Genomic DNA, 22,520 nt, shown 5'->3' with positions numbered 1-22,520 from the left:
ATATTCCATGAATTGGCATGTAATACTGCTGCAAGTACCTCATCGTGCTTGTGTACATGATGATAAACCTAACATGATTTGCCTTAAAAGGCAAAATAATGTTGAAATGTAACATATTCGTCAATATTTTCACAACTACCTGTTTCAAATACAGCATGACTATTAACTTTGACCCTCGGCATGCCTTTGTGCCCGTTTTCCTAGACCCACTGATGAGCTTGCACTGATGGTTTCTGACAATATTTCCACCTTTTTGCCATATACAGCTATTACCTGCTATTTCAGCTTCCATCTTTGCTTTGTCTTGGAGAAGTTGTACGTGTTTCTGTCGTGCTCGCTTATACAGCTCTCGTTGCTCTGTCCTCTCCACGTGAAGTTCTTTGATCCGATTTTGCAGCGATGTTAAAGCCACACTGGTGAAGACCAAGCCAGAGACTAAATCATTTGGCATGTCTCCATTCACAACATACTCTATCTGCCATTGTAAGAGAAAGGATACTGTTTTTTCTCATCAATTACATAGGTTTTGATTACTCTTACCTTATTTAATTATCAACATTAAAGATGTTATGCACAGTTGTGCTTAAGTAGTGTGATACAACGTTAGCACTCGGATGAAGGTGAATCCTGTATTTGTCTCTGTCATTTTCTTTACATGTACAAGCTGAGTGAATAAATATTAGTGTGTGCTCTCGGTGCATATCAGAATTATGCAGCCAATATCTAAATGTAAATATGAGATTTCACCGTCTATATCATTCTTCATATTAAATCTCAGATGCATTGAGTTTGAAATTCCATTATAAATTGATTTAAATTCATTCTCTTACCTGATGCAGTTTCAGAGGGACAACCACGTACAGCTCATTCAATTTCTGTTGTTTTTCTCTTTGCAAAACCTCTAGATCACGTTTTGCAGATTTTACTGTCCCATCTATAGCCTTTACCTGCATAATTATGGTACAATTACATTGTTGAACAAAGCTCTAGGCTCTAGGCTCCAAGTGTCCATTGGATTAATCCAATTCGATTAATGGCAGTAACAGTCAATGTGCTCTGACTGGAACATGACTAACATCTGCCAACTCTGAAAATTTCAAATAGAATTGAAATCTCAAGTTTTGCTTTAGTTTTTCATGAACACAGACATTTCTAGACTTAGCCCATTCTCAACTTTACCTAAGTTTCCATCATTAAACATTTACAGGAGTTGATTGAAACAGAGTAGTAACTGATAGTTTGGTTCAAAGAGTGAATTCATAGAAATGTCTTCAGTGTAAGGTGAGTATAAAGGTGTAGAGTCAGTTATACAGCAGTGGAAACAGGCCTTTGGCACAATGAGTCTCCGTTTCCATCAACCCATAATAGGTCACGCTGGGTGTATGAGTACCTGATTTCCAGGTGCCCTGTAAGTACATATGAGTAAGCTCGCAGAGTACTATTGAATTCTAAAGTCTGATGTACTGTGTGTACATCTACTGATTCTTATGAGCAGCAGACCAGAACTAGTTTCTTTTTTCTCTCCATTTTTAGTAACTGTTCTTTCTTATCAGTCTTAGGTACTTTTGATGCCATTCATTACAATACTGTGGAAATATTTTTACCATACCGTGATATTTGTATAGAGTGTATTCCGATTAACTTGGCTATCAGTTAATTGAAGCGCTTATTTGGAACAAACCTGAAAGAACAAAAACTAATCAAGAAAGTAGCCAGTATTCTGTTTGTTTATTTGGGAGACTATGCTGATTAATTAAGGACAGGAGACTCATAGCAAAGTTTCTAACTAACATCAGTTGCATGCACTTCTGTATGGCATTACACTGTGCTTAGAGAAAACTTTTTAAATAGCATAAGTTCCATGTGCTGTGTTCAAAAAGCAGGGCTTTTTGTCACTGATAGTTGGTGAGAAAGAAGAACTATGACAACTTAGATCTGTTATAGTCACTCCAGTTTCAAGCATTTAGGTTTGGAGACACCAGAAATGACCAGGTGTGAAAATGAAATGATTTCATTGCTTCAATTAGTTAGAAACTAAGAAGAATTTGAAGGTATCGACAATCATCTTGAATGTTACAATGACAATGAAGATGACAATTGTCAAAAGGATTGTATGATGGTAGTCCATTATCACTGTACACTGGATGAATTCCTCCGCTGGTACCTATTAGGATCTAATACACAGTTTTATAGTGCTGTAGTAGTATTGATAGTGTCTTAAATACATAATTTATTACTCAATTTAATGGTTGTTTGTCTTCATCTAGTTGGGCAAATGCTTAATTGAGCCAAATTGTATTCATCCTGATGTCCCAATTAACCAGAATCTACTGTATTTTCTTACTTATATTCAAAATCAGTCCAAGACTTCTGTAAAAGTGGAACACATTAGTTCTCAGGGTCATCCTATATACACAAATCCTATTCTATTTTCCTTACATTTCCATGAGCTACTTCCAGATTCTACTACTCGCCTGCACCTCAGGGGAACTTTACAGCTGCCATTTAGCCTACCAACCTGCTTATCTTTGATGCACTGGAGATCAGGATTATTCCTGGGTCACTGAAACACAAAGGCAGTAGCTCTACCAGTTGCATCACAGGGCAGTGAAATGATATGAATAGCAATGCCACAGGGAGGGCTGGAGAAGGCATTCATGATCTGAAAAAAATGTCGTTTGGAGGAGGGACTGGCTACTTACCTTTTACTAATTATTTTGCTTGGTGAAAGTGGAAACAAGGAAACTGAAGAGGAAGTTAATGCTAGAACTTCAATAGAATCGGGGCAGGAGCAAATGTAGTCACTATTACTAAGGAGAATGTGATTGGGAAATTTGAAAGCTCTAAAGGTGGATAAGTCACCTGAAATGGATGGACTATATCCTATGGTTCTGAATGAGGTAGCTGAGGAGATTGCAGAGACACTAAAGTGATCTTTCAAGAATCACTAGAGTAAGGAATGGTCCCAGAAGACAGGAAAATCGTAAATGTCACTCCACTCTTTAAGAAGGGAGGGCAGCAAAAGTCAGGAAATAATGTGGTGTTTAGCCTGACTACAGTGGTTGGTAAGATTTGAGGGTCTGTTAGAGGTTTTGGAATACTTGGAACCACATGATAAAATAGGCAGAAGTCAGCATGGTTTCCTTTAGGAGAGATCATGTCTGACAAAAATTGTATTATTTGAGGAAGTAACAAGCAGGATAGACAAAAGAATGTCAGTGGATGTTGGTTACTTGATTTTTCGGAAGGCCTTTGACAAAGTGTTGCACCTGATGCTGTTAAACAAGATAAGCGTCCATGGTATTACAGGAAATGTACTAGCATGAATAGAAGATTGACTGAATGGCAGAAAGCAAAGGGTAGGAATAAAGGAAGTTTATCTGGCCATTGGCTGTGACTAGTGACTGCTTGGTCCACTACTTTCCACATGATATATTAATTATCTGGATGACAGAATTAATGGTTTATGGCCCAATTTACAAATTATACAAAGATAGGAAGAGAGACAGGCAGTGCAGATGAAATAGGGAGTATGCATAAGAACTTGGATAGGCTGATAGAATGAGTAAAGAAATGGCCCAAGGAATACCGAATGGGGAAGTGTTTTGGCATATTCTTTGGCAATAGGAATGAAGTCATAGACAATTTTCTAAATGGAAGAGAATTCAAAAATTCAGGAAGGAAAATGCAATGTTAGCATTCATTTGTTGATAACTAGAATATAAAAACAAGGCTGTAATGCCAAGGCTTTATAAGACATTGGTCAGATCATATTTGGATTACTAGACCCCATATTTAAGGAAGGATATGCAGGCATTGGAAGGCTGATTTAAAAGAATGATCTGTTAGATGAAAGGATTAATTTATGAGGAGCATTTAATAGATCCAGACCTGTACTCTCTGGAATTTAGAAGGGTAAGAGGAGAAATCTTTTACCAATACACAATATTGAAAGGCCTGGATAGAGTGGAGGCGGAGAGGATGTTTCCAGTGTGGGAGAACAAGCCCAGAACAAGAAGGCACAGCCTCTGTATAAAAGGATATTCCTTTACAGTAGAGATAAGGAGGAATTTCTTTAGCCAGATGATGGTGAATTTGTTGCCAGAGATGGCTGTGGATGCCAAGTCATTAAAAAGGAGGTTCATAGGTTTTCCATTCGTAAGGTGGACAGGAGAATGGGCTTGAAAGGAAAAAAAAAATTTGCATTGGTCAGATAGCAGAACAGACTCAATGAGCTGAATAGCCTAATTCTGCTCCTACATCTTCTGGTCAATGGAGATGGAAGCATCAATTGTTTTTGGTGGACTATTCACTGACCTCTGACAGCTGCAGCTCAGACTGCTGATGGAAGATAGAAATGTAGAGGCTTTGAGCACATTTCATTTCTCCTTAATATGAAAATTATGCCACTGTACTAATTAGTAACACATGATACAGTTTCACCCCAGTGATATTTTATCCAAAATGGGGCATATGCAAACTTTAACTCAATCAGTAAATACCCTTGTGGTCAAATTCTTACACAAGTTTACCAATATGTTCACAGCACCATGAGGCTGCACTCTTTACCATCAGGATGATGCTTCTGGATAACCAAAAAGTTCCCCAAATACAAAGTTGTGTATGTGTTAAGTAAATTATACATGGATTCCCACTGCAAATGAAGGAAGAGTAAGAGACAGAACGTTTTACTGGAGGGAATGAGACAAGGTGGAAGGATAAGTGAGGAATGGGAAAGCCTGAATTTTCATTTTGGCTGATTCTTGTTCTACTCTGACCGACAAAGTAAAATGAAAATTCACACATCAATCCTCCCCTGATTTCCCTCAAGTAGAGAAGCCAAAGACTCAGTGGTCAAAATGCTTTCCATTTCCAATCAACATTGTCAGAGCCAACTAAGTCTGAATAAAATAGGTTTATGGGTGTCTTGATCAATAGTCATAGTCATACTTTATTGATCCTGGGGGAAATTGGTTTTTGTTACAGCTGCACCATAAATAATAAATAGTAATAGAACCATAAATAGAAACATAGAAACATAGAAAATAGGTGCAGGAGTAGGCCATTCAGCCCTTTGAGCCTGCACTGCCATTCAGAACGATCATGGCTGATATCCAACTCAGAACCCTGCACCAGCCTTCCCCCCCATACCCCCTGATACCCTTAGCCACAAGGGCCATATCTAACTCCCTCTTAAATATAGCCAATGAACTGGCCTCAACTGTTTCCTGTGGCAGAGAATTCCACAGATTCACCACTCTCTTTGTGAAGAAGTTTTTCCTCATCTCGGTCCTAAAAGCCTTCCCCTTTATCCTCAAACTGTGACCCATCGTTCTGGACTTCCCCAACATCGGGAACAATCTTCCTGCATCTAGCCTGTCCAATCCCTTTAGGATTTTATATGTTTCAATAAGATCCCCCCTCAATCTTCTAAATTCCAACGAGTATAAGCCTAGTCGATCCAGTCTTTCATCATATGAAAGTCCTGCCATCCCAGGAATCAATCTGGTGAACCTTCTTTGTACTCCCTCTATGGCAAGGATGTCTTTCCTCAGATTAGGGGACCAAAACTGCACACAATACTCCAGGTGTGGTCTCACCAAGGCCTTGTACAACTGCAGTAGTATCTCCCTGCTCCTGTACTCAAATCCTCTCGCTATAAATGCCAGCATACCATTTGCCTTTTTCACCGCCTGCTGTACCTGCATGCCCACTTTCAATGACTGGGGTATAATGACACCCAGGTCTCGTTGCACCTCCCGTTTTCCTAATCGGCCGCCGTTCAGATAATAATCTGTTTTCCTGTTTTTGCCACCAAAGTGGATAACCTCACATTTATCCACATTAAATTGCATCTGCCATGAATTTGCCCACTCACCTAACCTATCCAAGTCACCCTGCATCCTCTTAGCATCCTCCTCACAGCTAACACTGCCACCCAGCTTCGTGTCATCTGCAAACTTGGAGATGCTGCATTTAATTCCCTCATCTAAGTCATTAATATATATTGTAAACATCTGGGGTCCCAGCACTGAGCCTTGCGGTACCCCACTAGTCACTGCCTGCCATTCTGAAAAGGTCCCGTTTATTCCCACTCTTTGCTTCCTGTTTGCCAACCAATTCTCCACCCACACCAATACCTTACCCCAATACCGTGTGCTTTAAGTTTGCACACTAATCTCCTGTGTGGGACCTTGTCAAAAGCCTTTTGAAAATCCAAATATACCACATCCACTGGTTCTCCCCTATCCACTCTACTAGTTACATCCTCAAAAAATTCTATGAGATTCGTCAGACATGATTTTCCTTTCACATATCCATGCTGACTTTGTCCGATGATTTCACCGCTTTCCAAATGTGCTGTTATCACATCTTTGATAACTGACTCTAGCATTTTCCCCACCACCGATGTTAGGTTAACTGGTCTATAATTCCCCGGTTTCTCTCTCCCTCCTTTTTTAAAAAGTGGGGTTACATTAGCCACCCTCCAATCCTCAGGAACTAGTCCAGAATCTAAAGAGTTTTGAAAAATTATCACTAATGCATCCACTATTTCTTGGGCTACTTCCTTAAGCACTCTGGGATGCAGACCATCTGGCCCTGGGGATTTATCTGTCTTTAATCCCTTCAATTTACCTAACACCACTTCCCTACTAACATGTATTTCCCTCAGTTCCTCCATCTCACTGGACCCCCTGTCCCCTACTATTTCCCGAAGATTATTTATGTCTTCCTTAGTGAAGACAGAACCAAAGTAGTTATTCAATTGGTCTGCCATGTCCTTGTTCCCCATAATCAATCCACCTGTTTCTGTCTGTAGGGGACCTACATTTGTCTTAACCGATCTTTTTCTTTTCACATATTTATAAAAGCTTTTACAGTCAGTTTTTATGTTCCCTGCCAGTTTTCTCTCATAATCTTTCTTCCCCTAATTAAGCCCTTTGTCCTCCTCTGCTGGACTCTGAATTTCTCCCAGTCCTCAGGTGAGCCACTTTCTCTGGCTAATTTGTACATTTCTTCTTTGGAATTGATACTATCCCTAATTTCCCTTGTCAGCCATGGGTGCACTACCTTCCTTGATTTATTCTTTTGCCAAGCTGGGATGAACAATTGTTGTAGTTCATCCATGCGATCTTTAAATGCTTGCCATTGCATATCCAGCGTCAACCCTTTAAATGTCATTTGCCAGTCTTTGGCTAATTCACGTCTCATACCTTCAAAGTTACCCTTCTTTAAGTTCAGAACCTTTGTTTCTGAATTAACTATGTCACTCTCCATCTTAATAAAGAATTCCACCATATTATGGTCACTCTTACCCAAGGGGCCTCTCACGACAAGATTGCTAATTAACCCTTCCTCATTGCCCAATACCCAGTCTAGAATAGCTTGCTCTTTAGTTGGTTCCTCGAAATGTTGGCTCAAAAAACCATCCCGTATACATTCCAAGAAATCCTCTTCCTCAGCACCCTTACCAATTTGGTTCACCCAATCTACATGTAGATTGAAGTCACCCATTATAACTGCTGTTCCTTTATTGCACACATTTCTAATTTCCTGTTTAATACCATCCCCAACCTCACTACTACTGTTAGGTGGACTGTACACAACTCCCGCCAGCGTTTTCTGCCCCTTAGTGTTATGCAGCTCTACCCATATCGATTCCACATCCTCCCGGCTAATGTCCTTCCTTTCTATTGCGTTAATCTCCTCTCTAACCAGCAGTGCTACCCCACCTCCTTTTCTTTCACGTCTATCCCTCCTGAATATTGAATATCCCTGAATGTTGAGCTCCCATCCTTGGTCACCGTGGAGCCATGTCTCTGTGATCCCAACTATATCATATTCATTAATAACAATCTGCACTTTTAATTCATCCACCTTGTTACGAATGCTCCTTGCATTGACACACAAAGCCTTCAGGCTCGCTTTTACAACACTCTTAGCCCTTATACAAATATGTTGAAAAGTGGCCCTTTTTGATTTTTGCCCTGGATTTGTCGGCCTGCCACTTTTACTTTTCACCTTACTACTTTTTGCTTCTACCCTCATTTTACACCCCTCTGTCTCTCTGCACTGGTTCCCATCCCCCTGTTGTGAACTAACCTCCTCTCTCCTAGTCTCCTTAATTTGATTCCCACCCCCCAACCATTCTAGTTTAAAGTCAACTCAGTAGCCCTCGCAAATCTCCCCACCAGGATATTGGTCCCCCTAGGATTCAAGTGTGACCTGTCCTTTCTGAACAGGTCATGCCTGCGCCAAAAGAGGTCCCAATGATCCAAAAACTTGACTCCCTCCCCCCTGCTCCAATCCCTCAGCCATGCATTTATCCTCCACCTCATTCCATTCCTACTCTCACTGTCGCGTGGCACAGGCAATAATCCTGAGATTACTACCTTTGCAGTCCTTTTTCTCGACTCCCTTCCTAACTTCCTATATTCTTCTTTCAGGACCTCTTCCCTTTTCCTACCTATGTCATTGGTACCTATATGTACCACAAGCTATGGCTCCTCACCCTCCCATTTCAGGATATCTTGGACGCGATCAGAAATATCCCGGACCCTGGCACCAGGGAGGCAAACTACCATTCAGGTCTCTGGACTGCGTCCACAGAATCGCCTATCTGACCCCCTTACTATCGAGTCCCCTATTACTACTGCCCTCCTCTTCCTTGCCCTACCCTTCTGAGCTACAGGGCCAGACTCTGTGCCGGAGGCACGGCCACTGTTGCTTCCCCCCCCAACAGTACTCAAACAGGAGTACCTATTGTCAAGGGGCACAGCCACTGGGGTACTCTCTATTACCTGACTCTTCCCCTTCCCCCTCCTAACCGTGACCCACTTGTCTGCTTCCTGTGGCCCCGACGTGACCACCTGCCTGTAACTCCTCTCTGTCAACACCTCACTCTCCCTGACCAGACGAAGGTCATCGAGCTGCAGCTCCAGTTCCCTAACACGGTCCCTTAGGAGCTGCATCTCGGCGCACCTGGCGCAGATGTGGACGTCCGGGAGGCTTGGAGATTCCAGGACCTCCCATATCTGGCACACTCATACTGCCCCCTCCTTAAAAAACAACAAAAAATGAATACCAAACCTTCCTCACCTCGCCCGTTTCCACCTAAGCCCATTCAGACGAAGCCCTTAAGCCTTCACTCTGCTATTTAAATAGTTAAATAGTAATATGTAAATTATGCCAGTAAATTATGAAATAAGCCCAGGACCAGCCTATTGGCTCAGGGTGTCTGACCCTCCAGGGGAGGAGTTGTAAAGTTTGATGGCCACAGGCAGGAATGACTTCCTATGACGCTCTGTGTTGCATCTCGGTGAAATGAGTCTCTGGCTGAATGTACTCCTGTGCCTACCCAGTACATTATGTAGTGGATGGGAGACATTGACCAAGATGGCATGCAACTTGGACAGCATCCTCTTTTCAGACACCACAGTGAGAGAGTCCAGTTCCATCCCCACAACATCACTGGCCTTACGAATGAGTTTGTTGATTCTGTTGGTGTCTGCTACCCTCAGCCTGCTGCCCCAGCACACAACAGCTCAACAAGTCAAAAGCCAGATATGGGGTTATCCAATCCAAGATGTCATGGAATCCAATCAGTCATGCAGATCCTTAGCTACTCTACCAATGACCAAAAGATGTTTTGTGTTTCTCACATAAAATTGCTGGACTAGTTGGTCTCTTCTGAACTTGTGGGTTACAACTGGACCTTACTCAATGTTACTGCACTTCCTTTTGACTGAACTAAAGCCTTGCATTCTTGTTAGTCAGTTTAATCCTGTTCAGAATATGAATATGAATATTTATACAGATAGAAAATGCAAAGAAACAAACCTTTTTAGCAATCAAATCATATTCCTTCTTTATTGATTCCTGTGTTTTTTTCTCTTCGGCTATGGCCTCTTCGATATCCAGGCGTTTTTCTCGAAGTTGCAGGGTGTTTTCAAATAGTGCTGGGTCACAAGCTATATCAAGAAAACAGGTGAGAGAAATGATACCATAGAAAACCAGATATCAGGAAACTAGTTTACAGAACAAGCAGATTATGCTGACTCTTTGGCAAGACAATTTAAAGCTTTCCTGTTTCTTTATAGCCTGTATTTGACCCACTTCTCTATAACCTTGAACCAATCTAAAATTAATTCAATTGGCCATTCTTTCCTTATAGCCAAAGATCAATACCAAGCTTCTTCCATTGTTCAGCAATCTAAAATTTGAAGTTCAAGTTCCAGATTATTGTCATTCAATCATACACACGTATACCGCTAAATGAAACAACATTCCTTCAGACCAAGGTCCACAACACAATATGTACATATGTTACTATTGATGGTGAGAACATGGATGTGGCGAGGACTTACAAGTACTGGGGGTGCACCTGGATGACAGACTTGAGTGGAGCACCAACACAGAGATTGCGTACAAGAAGGCCCAGAGTCGCCTCTACTTCCTGAGGAGACTGAGGTACTTTGGAATATGCAGGCCCCTTCTTCACATATTCTACCAGTCTGTTATTGCTCATACAATCTTCTATGCTGGGACAATGGCATCAACACGGGTGATGCCAAGAGGCTCAGTAAACTGATTAGAAAGGCTGGCTCTGTTATAGAAGTCAAACTGGACACACTGGAGGCTGTGGTAGAACAAAGGACCCTATAGAAAATCCTGGCAATTCTGGACAATGTTTCTCACCCTCTGCATTCCACCTTGGCTGAACAGAGGAGCACTTTCAGTAATAGACTAAACTAAGACAACTGCAATGCTCCAAAGAGGACTATATGAGGCCATTCTTATCCTCAGCCATGAGGCTCTATAATGAGTCAATCTATAGCTGGAGAAATGATGACCCTCTCCCATTAGACTGTTTGTGGTAACTTTATTCTTTCTACTTTTCTAATATTTATATCTGCGCACTTATAATGCTACTGTGACACTGTAATTCCCTTTGGGATCAATAAAATACCTAAATATCTATCCATAACTCAGACACAACACACAAGTAATATTACCACAAATAAATTAACAAATAATAAAGTGTATTTATGTCTCAAATTAAAAGGCAAACAATATAACACTTCTGACACTTCACACGTGATGGTAGGGAGTTCTGTTGTCTCACAGCCATTTCTCATCCTAACAGCCCTTGTCCTAATGCTATGGTACCTCCTGACTGATGGTAGAGGGGGGTCAAACAGATTTTTCTGAGGGAACATTGACAATGCTAAGGGCCCTGTGTACACAGTGCTCATGACAAATACCTCTGATGAGTGGAAGTGAGACCCCTATGACCCTCTCAGCAGTCCTCGCAATTGTTTATGGGGACTGGCAATCAGATGCCTTGCAATTCCTGTACCAGACGGTAATGCAGCTGGTCAGGACAGTCTCAATGGTGCTCCTGTAAAAATTGGTTGGACTGAGGAGGGAGCCTAAATCATCTCAATCTCCTCAGGAATTGTTGATGTACTGCCCTTTCTTGACCAAAGTGGTGGTGTTGAGGGACCAGGTGAGATTGTCCGTTATGTACATTCCCAGAAACTTAAATGCTCTCTAACTCTCTCCATGAAGGAACCATTTACGTGCAGTGAGGAATGATCAACTTGCTCCTCCCTAAAATCCACAATGCTCTCTTTGGTCTTGTCTTGTCCTCATTGAGACTCAAGTTGTGCTCACACCGTTCTACCAGCTTCTCTGCCTCCTCTCTGTATGCCGTCTCGCTGTTGACGTTGGTGAGGCCAACCACTGTTGTGTCACCAGCAATGAATCGGTTTGAACTGGAGTCACGTGCCAACAGCATGAACAGCAATGAGCTGAGCTCGCAACCCCTGGGGGAAGACGGGGACTGCCAGTACTCAGTGTGATTGAGCTAGAAGTGTTGCTACCAGCACGAACTGACTGGGGTCTTGTTGTCAGGAAGTCCAAGATCCAGTTAGATGGAGGGGTATTGAGACCCAACAAGGATAGTTTACCCACCAGCTTCTGAGAGATGATTATATTAAACATTAAGCTGGTCATTAAGCTAGACATTAAGTAGCATCCTGCTGTATGAGGCACCATTTTTCCAGATGGGACAGGACTGAGTGGAGTGTAGAGGCTATGGCATCATCAGTGGACAATTTGAGTGATAAGCAAACTGGAAAGCGTGCAAGGTAGCAGGAAGGTAGGATTTAATGCAATCCATAACCAGATGCTCGAGGTACTTCATCATTGTTGAGGTCAGTGGCACTGGACGGTAGTAATTAGAGCAGATTATTGTCACCCTCTTATGCTTCAGGATGATGGCAGCCGCCTTGAAGCCTGCAGGAATATTGAACTGTTTCAGAGAAATGTTGAAGATGTCTTTGTTAGACCGTCTGTTAACTGGGCTGCACAGTCCCTCAGCACCTGATCAGTTATGTTATCAGGCCCCGCAGCTTTACATGGGTTGACCCTGGCTAGGGTCGTCCTCACATCAGCTATGGCCAGACAGGGTGCTTGCACCTGGGGCGGGAGGGGGGGAATCTTCATCACTGGCACACCGCTCCGTGCATCAAATTGTGTATAAAAGAGGGAGGCAATAACTTGCCTTAGGTAACCACCTCCCCAAACATATTCCTGTTCGCGTTTTCAGAACAGTCCCGCAATGCTGAAGTTGCTCCTTCATTAATCCTAATAATTTCTAATAATCCTTAACAATCCTAATAATAACTAATGCAAATATTTTTAAAAATCTTTTGGCACTGCTAATTTATCCAGTTCCCGAGTATTATTTAAATGAAGCTATGTTCTGTGCCTCAATTCATTCCTTGAGGAAATTTATTCCATTATCCAAGAAGACTCCAAGTAAATCCATTTTCCTGATCTCTTTCCTTAGTCACTCAGGAAGACTATAAACCAATGACCTACAAAGTAGAGGATATAGTACTTCCTTAGTCACTTATTTCAAACCACTGCATTTTTATGAACATTTATCATATTTCCTCAGTCTTTTTCATTCAACCAACATTTCAATTCTCTCCTAATAACCACCCTTTTCCATTCTGGTGAATCTATATTATGTGTCTAGTATAGTTTTAATACCATATCTACCACTGTACCAAAGCTGTACAGTAGCCTTTTGTGAAGATACTGCATAACTCTCTATTCATGGGAAGGATGAGTTGCCAGAATCATGGGACATATTGATACCAATGAGATAGCTAGGAACAGGGATGAGGACCAGAAGAGAGAATATGCAGGACCTCAAGGGTGGTAATCTCTGGATTACTGCCTCTGCAATGCAGCAGTGAGGGTAAGAATAGGATGATTTGGCAGATGAATTTGTGGCTAAAGAATTGGTGTAGGGTTTCAGGTTATGGGTTACTAAGATTGGGATGACCAGGTCAAAAAGGATGGGTTACACCTGAACTTGATGGGCACCAATATTCTCACAGGCAGGTTTGCTGGAGCTGTTAGGAAGGGTTTAAACTAGTTTGGCAGGGGAATGAGAACTGGACTGAAAGGGCTGAGGAAATGGCAGTTCATATACATTACATGCAGTGTGTACTGACTGTGAGGAAAGTCAGGCAGATGATAGGGCAAAATTGCAATCAGTGTGATGGTTTGAAATGTGTCTATTTTAATGCAAGAAATCAGGAATAAGGGCAATAAACTTAGAGCAAAGGTCAGTACATGGAGCTACAACATTGTGGCCATTACAGAGACTTGGCTGTCACAGGGGGAGAAATTGCTGCTGGATATTCCGGGGTTCAGATGTTTCAAAAGGGAAAGAGAGGGAGGTGAAAGAGGTAGGGGTTACGGCATTGCTAATCTGGGATCAGGGACAGCTGCAGAAAGGGAGGACATCCCGGAGGGATCAAATACTGAGACGGTGTGAGTGGAAGTAAGGAGCAGAAAGGGAGCAATCAATCTATTTGGAGTATGCTATAGACCACCTTATAGCAAAAGAGCAAAACAGGATTCAGGGCCCAGGGTCTGACATGATTGATGACATCTGAAGACTAATGGAGAGGGATTCAGGACCCAGGAACTGATAGAAAGGATGTGTTAAGAGTTTGAAGGCATTACAAAAGAGGAAAGTGATTTAGTGTCCAAGCCCAAAACCGAAGGCCAACAAGTATGGGAAAGCAGTGATAAATGTCTAACATAGAGTGCAATCTAAATTCGCCAGCAGAATCTATTATGAAACTAGTTGTCTGAAACACTTTTTCCAGCTACAAACACTGTTAATGGATCAATCTATGATGATACTAATTGCTCTATTGTTAATAGAATGCCTTAATAAAAGAGTAAAACAGAAAATGCCAGAAAAAAAGTTAGAAGTCAGAGAATATCTATAGAGTTGATGTTTCATTCATTGGTGGAACTTTTGTTTGCCTTCTAAATACTATTTAGAAACTTCAGAAATTGTATTAAGTGAAAGAAGTAAAGGCTGCTATTAGGATGATAGAAAATGCATGTGAGAAAGACAGAAAGGATGCAGAATAATATCAAATAGAAATCTATGCGGATGACATGGTAAGGTGCAATAATAATTGCAAGTTCCCTTTTTTAAATTTGAGTTACTTCAATAAATAAAAATAATAGATCTTCTGCAGCTAAGGCAGAAAATAGTATATCTCTTACTATCCGGGCAAGCAGAGTCATCCACTCCACCATCGTCAGAATCCGATTCATCCCCTTCATCACTATAGCCAAACTCTTCATCTGATTCTTCTTCACTCTCTTCATCTGAAACTGTAAAATGAAAGTTGCGCTGGAAAAAAGAGCTATCACATCGACATACAAGGAAGGGAAAAGTAATAAACTCCAGGGTGAAAGACTGGATCAGACAGCAGTGTCAGTCTAAGAGTACATTAGAGCATTAGCTGAAGGACACAGGTGGTAATATACGAGCAGAACTGAAACAGGCAGTGATATTAGTCTGCCAAGCAACACCGTGCAAAGACCAATGAGAAAGTGCTGGAAGGAAGTGATGTTAATATTCAGCAAAGGGACAAGAATGTGTACAAGGGGTGAAACAATCAACTTTATCAGTACATGGGAACTATAGCACATTTGAAATAAAGATTGGAGAAGGTGAAGGCCTGGAACTGCTGGTGATATAAAACATACATAGAATTGTACAATATAGGAACATGCCAAACTAATAAATTCACTTTGAACTTTGAAATAATTAAGCTAATAATTCATAATTAAATTAATCCCTTCTGCCTGCACATGATAACATCCTACCATCTTCTGTAGTTCATGTGACTATGTAAGAGGCTCTAAATATTGTATCTGCCTCCACCATCACCGCAGGCCGCAAAATCCAGGCACCCGCTACTCTTGGTGTAAAAAATGTGTCCTGCACATCAACTTTGAATTTTACTCCTCTCACCTTAAATGCTATTAAATATTTTAAACTTGGTTGAAAATATACTGGCCATCTCCTCTATTTATGCCTCTCAGAAGTTTATAAATTTCTATCAGGTTTCCCCTCAGTTCCAGTTTGCTTATCCTCTTCTTAAAGGACATGCCCTCAAATCCAGGCAGCATCCTGTTAAACCACTTCAGCACCCTCTCCAAAGCCTCCGCATACTCCTTATAATTGGACAATAGGAACTGAATCCAATACTCTAGATGAACCCTAAGCATAGTTTTATAAAGCTGCACCATAACTTCCTGACTCTTGAACTCAGTGCCTTGACTTATAAAGGAGAGCATGCTATGTACCTTCTTTACCACCCATTAGGACAAATGAAAAAGGCAGCAATTTTGCAAAAGGACTGGAAAGGCAATTGTATTTGTATACCAGAGAAGGAATGAAACAGGAAGCAATACCAACATAATCAATAGGGTTTTAAGCATGTGTGACATAAGCATGTGTTCCACATGGTAGGCTTATTCAGAAAGTTAGAAGACATGGGATCCAGGAAAGTTTGGCCAGGTGGATTCAGAATTGGCTTGCCTGCAGAAGGCAGAGGGTGGTGGTGGAGGGAGTACGTTCAGATTGGAGGCTGTGACTAGTGGTGTCCCACAAGGATCTGTTCTGGGACCTCTACTTTTCGTGATTTTTATTAATGACCTGGATGTGGGGGTAGAAAGGTGGGTTGGCAAGTTTGCAGACGACACAAAGGTTGGTGGTGTTGTAGATAGTGTAGAGGATTGTCAAAGATTGCAGAGAGAAATTGATAGGATGCAGAAGTGGGCTGAGAAGTGGCAGATGGAGTTCAACCTTGTGAGGTGGTACACTTTGGAAGGACAAACTCCAAGGCAGAGTACAAAGTAAATGGCAGGATACTTGGTAGTGTGGAGGAGTAGAGGGATCTGGGGGTACATGTCCACAGATCCCTGAAAGTTGCCTCACAGGTGGATAGGGTAGTTAAGAAAGCTTATGAGGTGTTAGCTTTCATAAGTCGAGGGATAGAGTTTAAGAGTCGCAATGTAATGATGCAGCTCTATAAAACTCTGGTTAGGCCACACTTGGAGTATTTTGTCCAGTTCTGGTCACCTCACTATAGGAAGGATGTGGAAGCATTGGAAAGGGTACGGAGGAGATTTACCAGGATGCTGCCTGGTTTAGAAAGTATGCAATATGATCAGAGATTAAGGGAGCTAAGGCTTTACTCTTTGGAGAGAAGGAGGATGAGAGGAGACATGATAGAGGTGTACAAGATAATAAGAGGAATAGATAGAGTGGATAGCCAATGCCTCTTCCCCAGGGCACCACTGCTCAATACAAGAGGACATGGCTTTAAGCTAAGGGGTGGGAAGTTCAAGGGGGATATTAGAGGAAGGTTTTTTACTCAGAGAGTGGTTGGTGTGTGGAATGCACTGCCTGAGTCAGTGGTGGACGCAGATACACTAGTGAAGTTTAAGAGACTACTAGACAGGTACATGGAGGAATTTAAGGTGGGGGGTTATATGGGAGGCAGGGTTTGAGGGTCGGCACAACATTGTGGGCCGAAGGGCCTGTACTGTGCTGTACTATTCTATGAATCTATCTATAAGAAAGGGCTGGACAGGTTGCAGTGGGGCTCAGCATGATTCAGAATTCTGCACATCTGTAATGTGATTCAACAGTCACTTGCTTTGCAAGCCAGCATAAGACGTAAAAAGTGAGTGGGGCCTTTCAGAACTTTTCGACAAGCGTCAGTCATCACAAGCAGTTCCGTGTTTTGGTGAGCTAACACGAGATTTTAAAACAGAGTGGGGTCTTTTTGGAATTTTTGTTGGGCTTCAGTCAATATGATTTATTAGGCAATTGTCAAAGGCCAATAAAAAGAAATTAGGTTTAAGTTGAGTGGCCATTAGAATGGATCATGAAGAGTGATATGAAAGAAGGGATGTTTCAAAAATAAATATTAGTTTTTGAGAAATTAATACTTCGGGATTTACATATTCCATTCCACTCTCTGCCCATCTGCTTAAAAATCATTCAGTCTTCTATCACATTAAGGTCCCCAGTCTTCTGTGCAGTTAATCGTACATATCCACAACCATCAACAATTGTTTTTTGTTCACTTAAGCAGCACCTCTGCCCACATGACATTACCATCTAGAAGGAAGAGGAGGGAAATTTTGTAGAGATACTATCATCCTGAAGATCTCCCCCTGACCTGTATATTGCCTCTGTGTGCTGAATATCCTGCATTACCACACTGACACTAATGCAGGAACACCATCCCCACAAGAACTGCAGCTATTAAATGAAAAGGCCCATTGTTCATGTCAACTGATAGTGGACAGTAAAAGTGGTCATACTAGTATCATAATTTATTATATACTGACTAATGAGAATATTGTCACAAGTATATGGCTTTGCAAAGTGGTTGACATATAATTGTTATTTTGGAAACTGCTTATTAAACTTATTCTTATAGAATCTAAAATCTCTGAATTAATCATATTAAAATGAAATGAGAGAATATGACATTATACATGAAGAAACGTTGTGTGTGCACCTGCAGAAACTTGTGCTTCACTCTTCCTTCTTCGTTTGATTTTCTTTTTGAAGACTTTGGTGAGAAAATCAGCATGCTTGTTGTTTTCACCCAGAGACATCTGGAAGGATGCATAAAGAGCCTTCTCCTTCTCTTGTAGTTTAAGAATGTCTCGCTTTTTGGCCTTTTTTTGTTGAGAACATTCCTCTAACTTTAACTGTAAGAAATGGAATGCCAATTTTGGTCAGATTTGAGAACTAAAGGATGGCATCATGATTAAATGTGATACAAGAATGACCACAGCAGTAATAGGAATCATTTGATCTACAGGAGAGTTTGCATTTATTTAGCCACATTTCGTAATGCTGTCTTTGTGTTTTTCAACTGTAACCATGATTGATCTTGCTAAAATTATCATTTGTCAAATATGTTTTACCACTATTTTGACATACATCCTAGATTTCTGAAATTGAATGCACAGATGCCAGCACCTGCAACCTGAATGCCCAATATTGTTCACTTCTGACTCAGTATCAGTTTCCACTCATCCATCACAGCAGTTTAGGGTTAAGCAAAGCACATATTTTAAACACTAATCCCCACATCTTGCCTTTCTAAACCCGTAAATTCTTGAGTGCATTTTCTAAAGTGTATATCACTGCACACTGTTGGTAGAAGGATGGTGGATGGCTACCAATCAAGATGGTGGATGTGTACCTATCATTTTGTAAATGGTACACCACTGTGCACTGTTGTTGGAAGGATGGTGATAGGCTACCAATCATGAGGACTTCCTCGTACTGGACGGTGTCCAGCTTCTTACGTGCTTTTGAGGTCACATTCACCTGAGCAATTTAAAAGTAGATCATTAGTCATCCAAGCTGCTCCTTCCTGATGGTGTAGAGACTTTGACCTACTCTGACCTCTAACCTACTCTGAACACAAAAATTGTTGGAAACAATTAGCCTGTCTGGCAGCATATATGAGAAGAAAAACAGAATTAATGTCCAGTGGAGCTAGAAAGTTTGTGAACCCTGTAGAATTTTCTCTATTTCTGCATAAGTATGACCTAAAATGCAATCAGATCTTCATGTAAGTCCTAAAACTAGATATAGAGAACCCAATTAAATAAATAATACAAAAAACATTATACCTGTTCATAGACTTATTGAGAAAAATTATCTAATATTATATGTGCAAACACAAGGAATCTGCAGATGCTGGAATTTCAAGCAACACACATAAAAGTTGCTGGTGAACGTATCTTTACAGTAGAAGAAGCCGTGGATAGACATATCAGAATGGAAATGGGATATGCTTTAGCAGGATCTCCCACCGGCCACACATTTTAATTCCACGTCGCCAGAGAAAGCAGGATCTCCCAGTGGCCACACATTTTAATTCCATGTCCCATTCCCATTCTGATATGTCTATCCATGGCCTCCTCTACTATAAAGATGAAGCCACACTCAGGTTGGAGGAACAACACCTTATATTCCGTCTGAGTAGCCTCCAACCTGATGGCATGAACATTGACTTCTCTAACTTCCGCTAGTGCCCCGCCTCCCCCTTGTACCCCATCCGTTATTTATTTATTTATACATTCTTTTTCTCTCTCTCTCTCCTTTTTCTCGCTCTGTCCCTCTCACTCTACCCCTTGCCCATCTTCTGGGCTTCCCCCCTCCCCCTTTTTCTTTCTCCCTAGGGCTCCTGTCCCATGATCCTCTCATATTCCTTTTGCCAATCAACTGTCCAGCTCTTGGCTCCATCCCTCCCCCTCCTGCCTTCTCCTACCATTTCAGATCTCTTACTAGCTCTTCTTTCAGTTAGACCTGACGAAGGGTCTCGACCCGAAACATTGACTGTACCTCTTCCTATAGATGCTACCTGGCCTGTTGCGTTCACTACCAATATTATAGTACTTGTTGGAAAAAGTATGTGAGCCTCTGGAGTAATGCCTTCTACAAAAGCTGTTTGGAGTCAGGTGCTCCAATCAATGAGATGAGATTGGAAGTGTGGGTCGTAGAGGTGCCCTCCCCTATAAAAACACACACAAAGTCAGGTTACTGATAGAGCCCGCTCTTCTGAAAAAAAGATCTGTTTATGTGCACCATGACTCGATCAAAACAACTTTCAGAAGACTTTAAAAGAAGAATTGTAAAGATGCATGAAGCTGGAAAAACCGACAGAAGTATTTCTAAAGACCTAAGTGTTCATCAGTCCACGAAAGAGAAACTGTCTACAAATGGAATAAAGCTCAGTACTGATGCTGCTCTCACAAGGAATGGACATCCTGCAAAGATCACACCAACAGCATAATGCGCAATGCAGTGGAGGTGAAAAAGAACCCAAGGGTAATAGCAAAGACCTGCAGAAATCTCTAGAACTTGCTAAAGTCCACTACAAGAAAAACACTGAAGGAGAATGGTGTTCGTGGAAGGACACCATGGAGGAAACCACAGCTCTCCAAAACAAAATTGCTACACATCTCAAGTCTGCAAAAGACCACCAGGATATGCTACAACGCTTCTAGGAAAATGTTCTGTGGATAGATGAGATAAAAGTTGAACTACCTGGCAGAAATGCACACTGCTATGTTTGGAGGGAAAAGGGCACTGCACACTAACGTCAAAACCTCAACTATGAAGCACAGTGGAAGGAGCATCATAGTTTGGGGCTGCTTTGTTGCTTCAGGGTCTGGACAGCTTGCAATTGTTGAGGGACCAATGAATTCAAAATTGTATCAATACATTTTGCTGGAGAATGTCAGGGTAGCAGTCTGTTGTCACCTGAAGCTTAGTAGAAGTTGGATTATGCAACAAGACAATGATCTGAAAGACAAGAATATATCAACAACAGAATGATCTAAAATGAAGAAAATTCATGTTTTGGGATGGCCGAGTCAAAGTCCAGACCTTAATCCAATAGAAATGTTGTGGAGGGGTTCCGGTCACGTCATCGTCCAGAATGGCAGCTTAAAATAATAGCTCCTCCAGAAAAACGCTTATTTTGCCCCGTTAATCTGCCAAATACAAGATTTCTCCAAAATATCTGAACTGGTAAGGGGGGCAAGAATGGGGAAAAGGAATGGAGATAAAAAAAGCATCACTGCAGAGCCTGTGGATGAGGGGGTTGCAACAAGTGGCTTTCCTACGCGAACACGTGGTAGCGAGGCTGATGCTGGGCCTCGTTCAGGCGAAGTGGCAAATTTAGTAAAAATTCTGGAAGAGATACGGGAATTCCAAAAAGACATAAAACAGCAACTAAATGATATCAAGTCAGAGCTCACCAACGTTAATCAAAAAATAACGGTGGCAGAGACACGAATTGAAAAGGTGGAAGATCACATTCAAAACGTGGAACAGATATTATGTAAAATGATAAAAGTGTTCCATAGGAAAATAAGCTACTTGACCAAGAAGGAAGGTCACGACATAAAAATATCAGTATATACAGTTGACCCTCTTTATCTGCGAGTTCCGCATGCGCGAATTCAGCCAACCACGAATCGAGAAAACCCGGAAGTGCTCTTCCAGCACTTGTTGTTTGAGCATGTGCAGACTTTTTTTCTTGTCATTATTCCCTAAACCATGCAGTATAACAACTATTTTACATAGCATTTACATTGTATTAGGTATTATAAGTAATCTAGAGATGATTTAAAGTATACGGGAGGATGTGCGTAGGTTATCGTGGATTGGGACTGAAAAAAAACAGAAGTCTTACTAAGTAAATAGATAGATAGGTAGATATACTTTATTAATCCCGAGGGAGATTTGGTTTCGTTACAGCTGCACCAACCAAGAATAGAGCGTAAATATTGCAATACAAAAAACCCCAACAATCAAACACCAAAAGTAAGTCGGAACAGGTACATCTGGTACTATTTAGTGTCAGTTAGTCAAATGTTTGTCTTAGTATATAGTATATATTTTACCTTTCTATGCATATAAATCACTTAGGAAATGTATGTTTCACCACCGGGCTCGGGAACAGAAGTTTCTGAGCTCGATCCAGTGACAGACCGTTCCCGAGCGTGCTCTCCATCCGTGCCGGGTTGACGTGGAGGATCAAAAACCCAAAACCCCAAAACCAAATAATTAAACCACTGCATTGCTTAATAATAATTGTAGCTTTCATCGAGGCAGGGCCTTTCTCACTTTATCCTTTAAAATTGTTCCGATCGTTGACCGAATGTAGCCGAACGCTTTTCGAATGACCGATGGCGTTTCACCTCTTTCTGATTTGCTTTATTTCCACTTTATTTTAAATCGCGATCGTGATTATTTTCGTGAACAGAAACACTGCTGATTCAGAGCTCCGCCGCCGGGTCCTAAAGTCCACCGCACTGAGACAGTTAAATAAAGTCCGGGGTTCCGCTGGGTCCTAAGATCCACCGCATTGAGACAGGTTGAATAAGGGACTTGAGCATCCGCGTTTTTTGGTATCCGCGAGGGGTCCTAGAACCAATCCCTCGCGGATAAGGAGGCCCAGCTGTATAACGTTCCTGAAGGAGCGAAGGGGTTGTCTATGGTGGAGTTTGTAGAAAAGTTACTACAGGACATGCTGGAGATTCCCTCGACTATGGAGCTTGAAATTGAGAGAGCACAC

At 41.5% G+C, this 22,520-nt stretch overlaps 1 protein-coding gene across 5 annotated transcripts in view; it reads right to left on the bottom strand.

The window, feature by feature from the left end:
- Positions 1-22,520, bottom strand: part of LOC140199206 (cilia- and flagella-associated protein 44) — a 227,791-nt gene that overhangs the window by 40,150 nt on the left and 165,121 nt on the right. For 2 of the 5 annotated variants that reach the window (XM_072260870.1, XM_072260872.1), the window contains 5 exons: positions 17,931-18,126; positions 14,608-14,718; positions 9,841-9,971; positions 831-947; positions 274-475 (listed from right to left, as the gene is read on the bottom strand). In XM_072260870.1, the coding sequence (XP_072116971.1) occupies positions 274-475; positions 831-947; positions 9,841-9,971; positions 14,608-14,718; positions 17,931-18,126 (757 nt within the window). The remainder of the gene's footprint in view (positions 1-273; positions 476-830; positions 948-9,840; positions 9,972-14,607; positions 14,719-17,930; positions 18,127-22,520) is intronic. The other 3 variants (XR_011886373.1, XR_011886374.1, XM_072260871.1) reach the window with 3 other exon arrangements.

Source organism: Mobula birostris, chromosome 6 (assembly GCF_030028105.1).
Source record: "Mobula birostris isolate sMobBir1 chromosome 6, sMobBir1.hap1, whole genome shotgun sequence".
Lineage (NCBI taxonomy): Eukaryota > Metazoa > Chordata > Chondrichthyes > Myliobatiformes > Myliobatidae > Mobula > Mobula birostris.
Note: the sequence above shows the minus strand (reverse complement) of the source record. Positions and strands in the feature narration are given on the sequence as shown.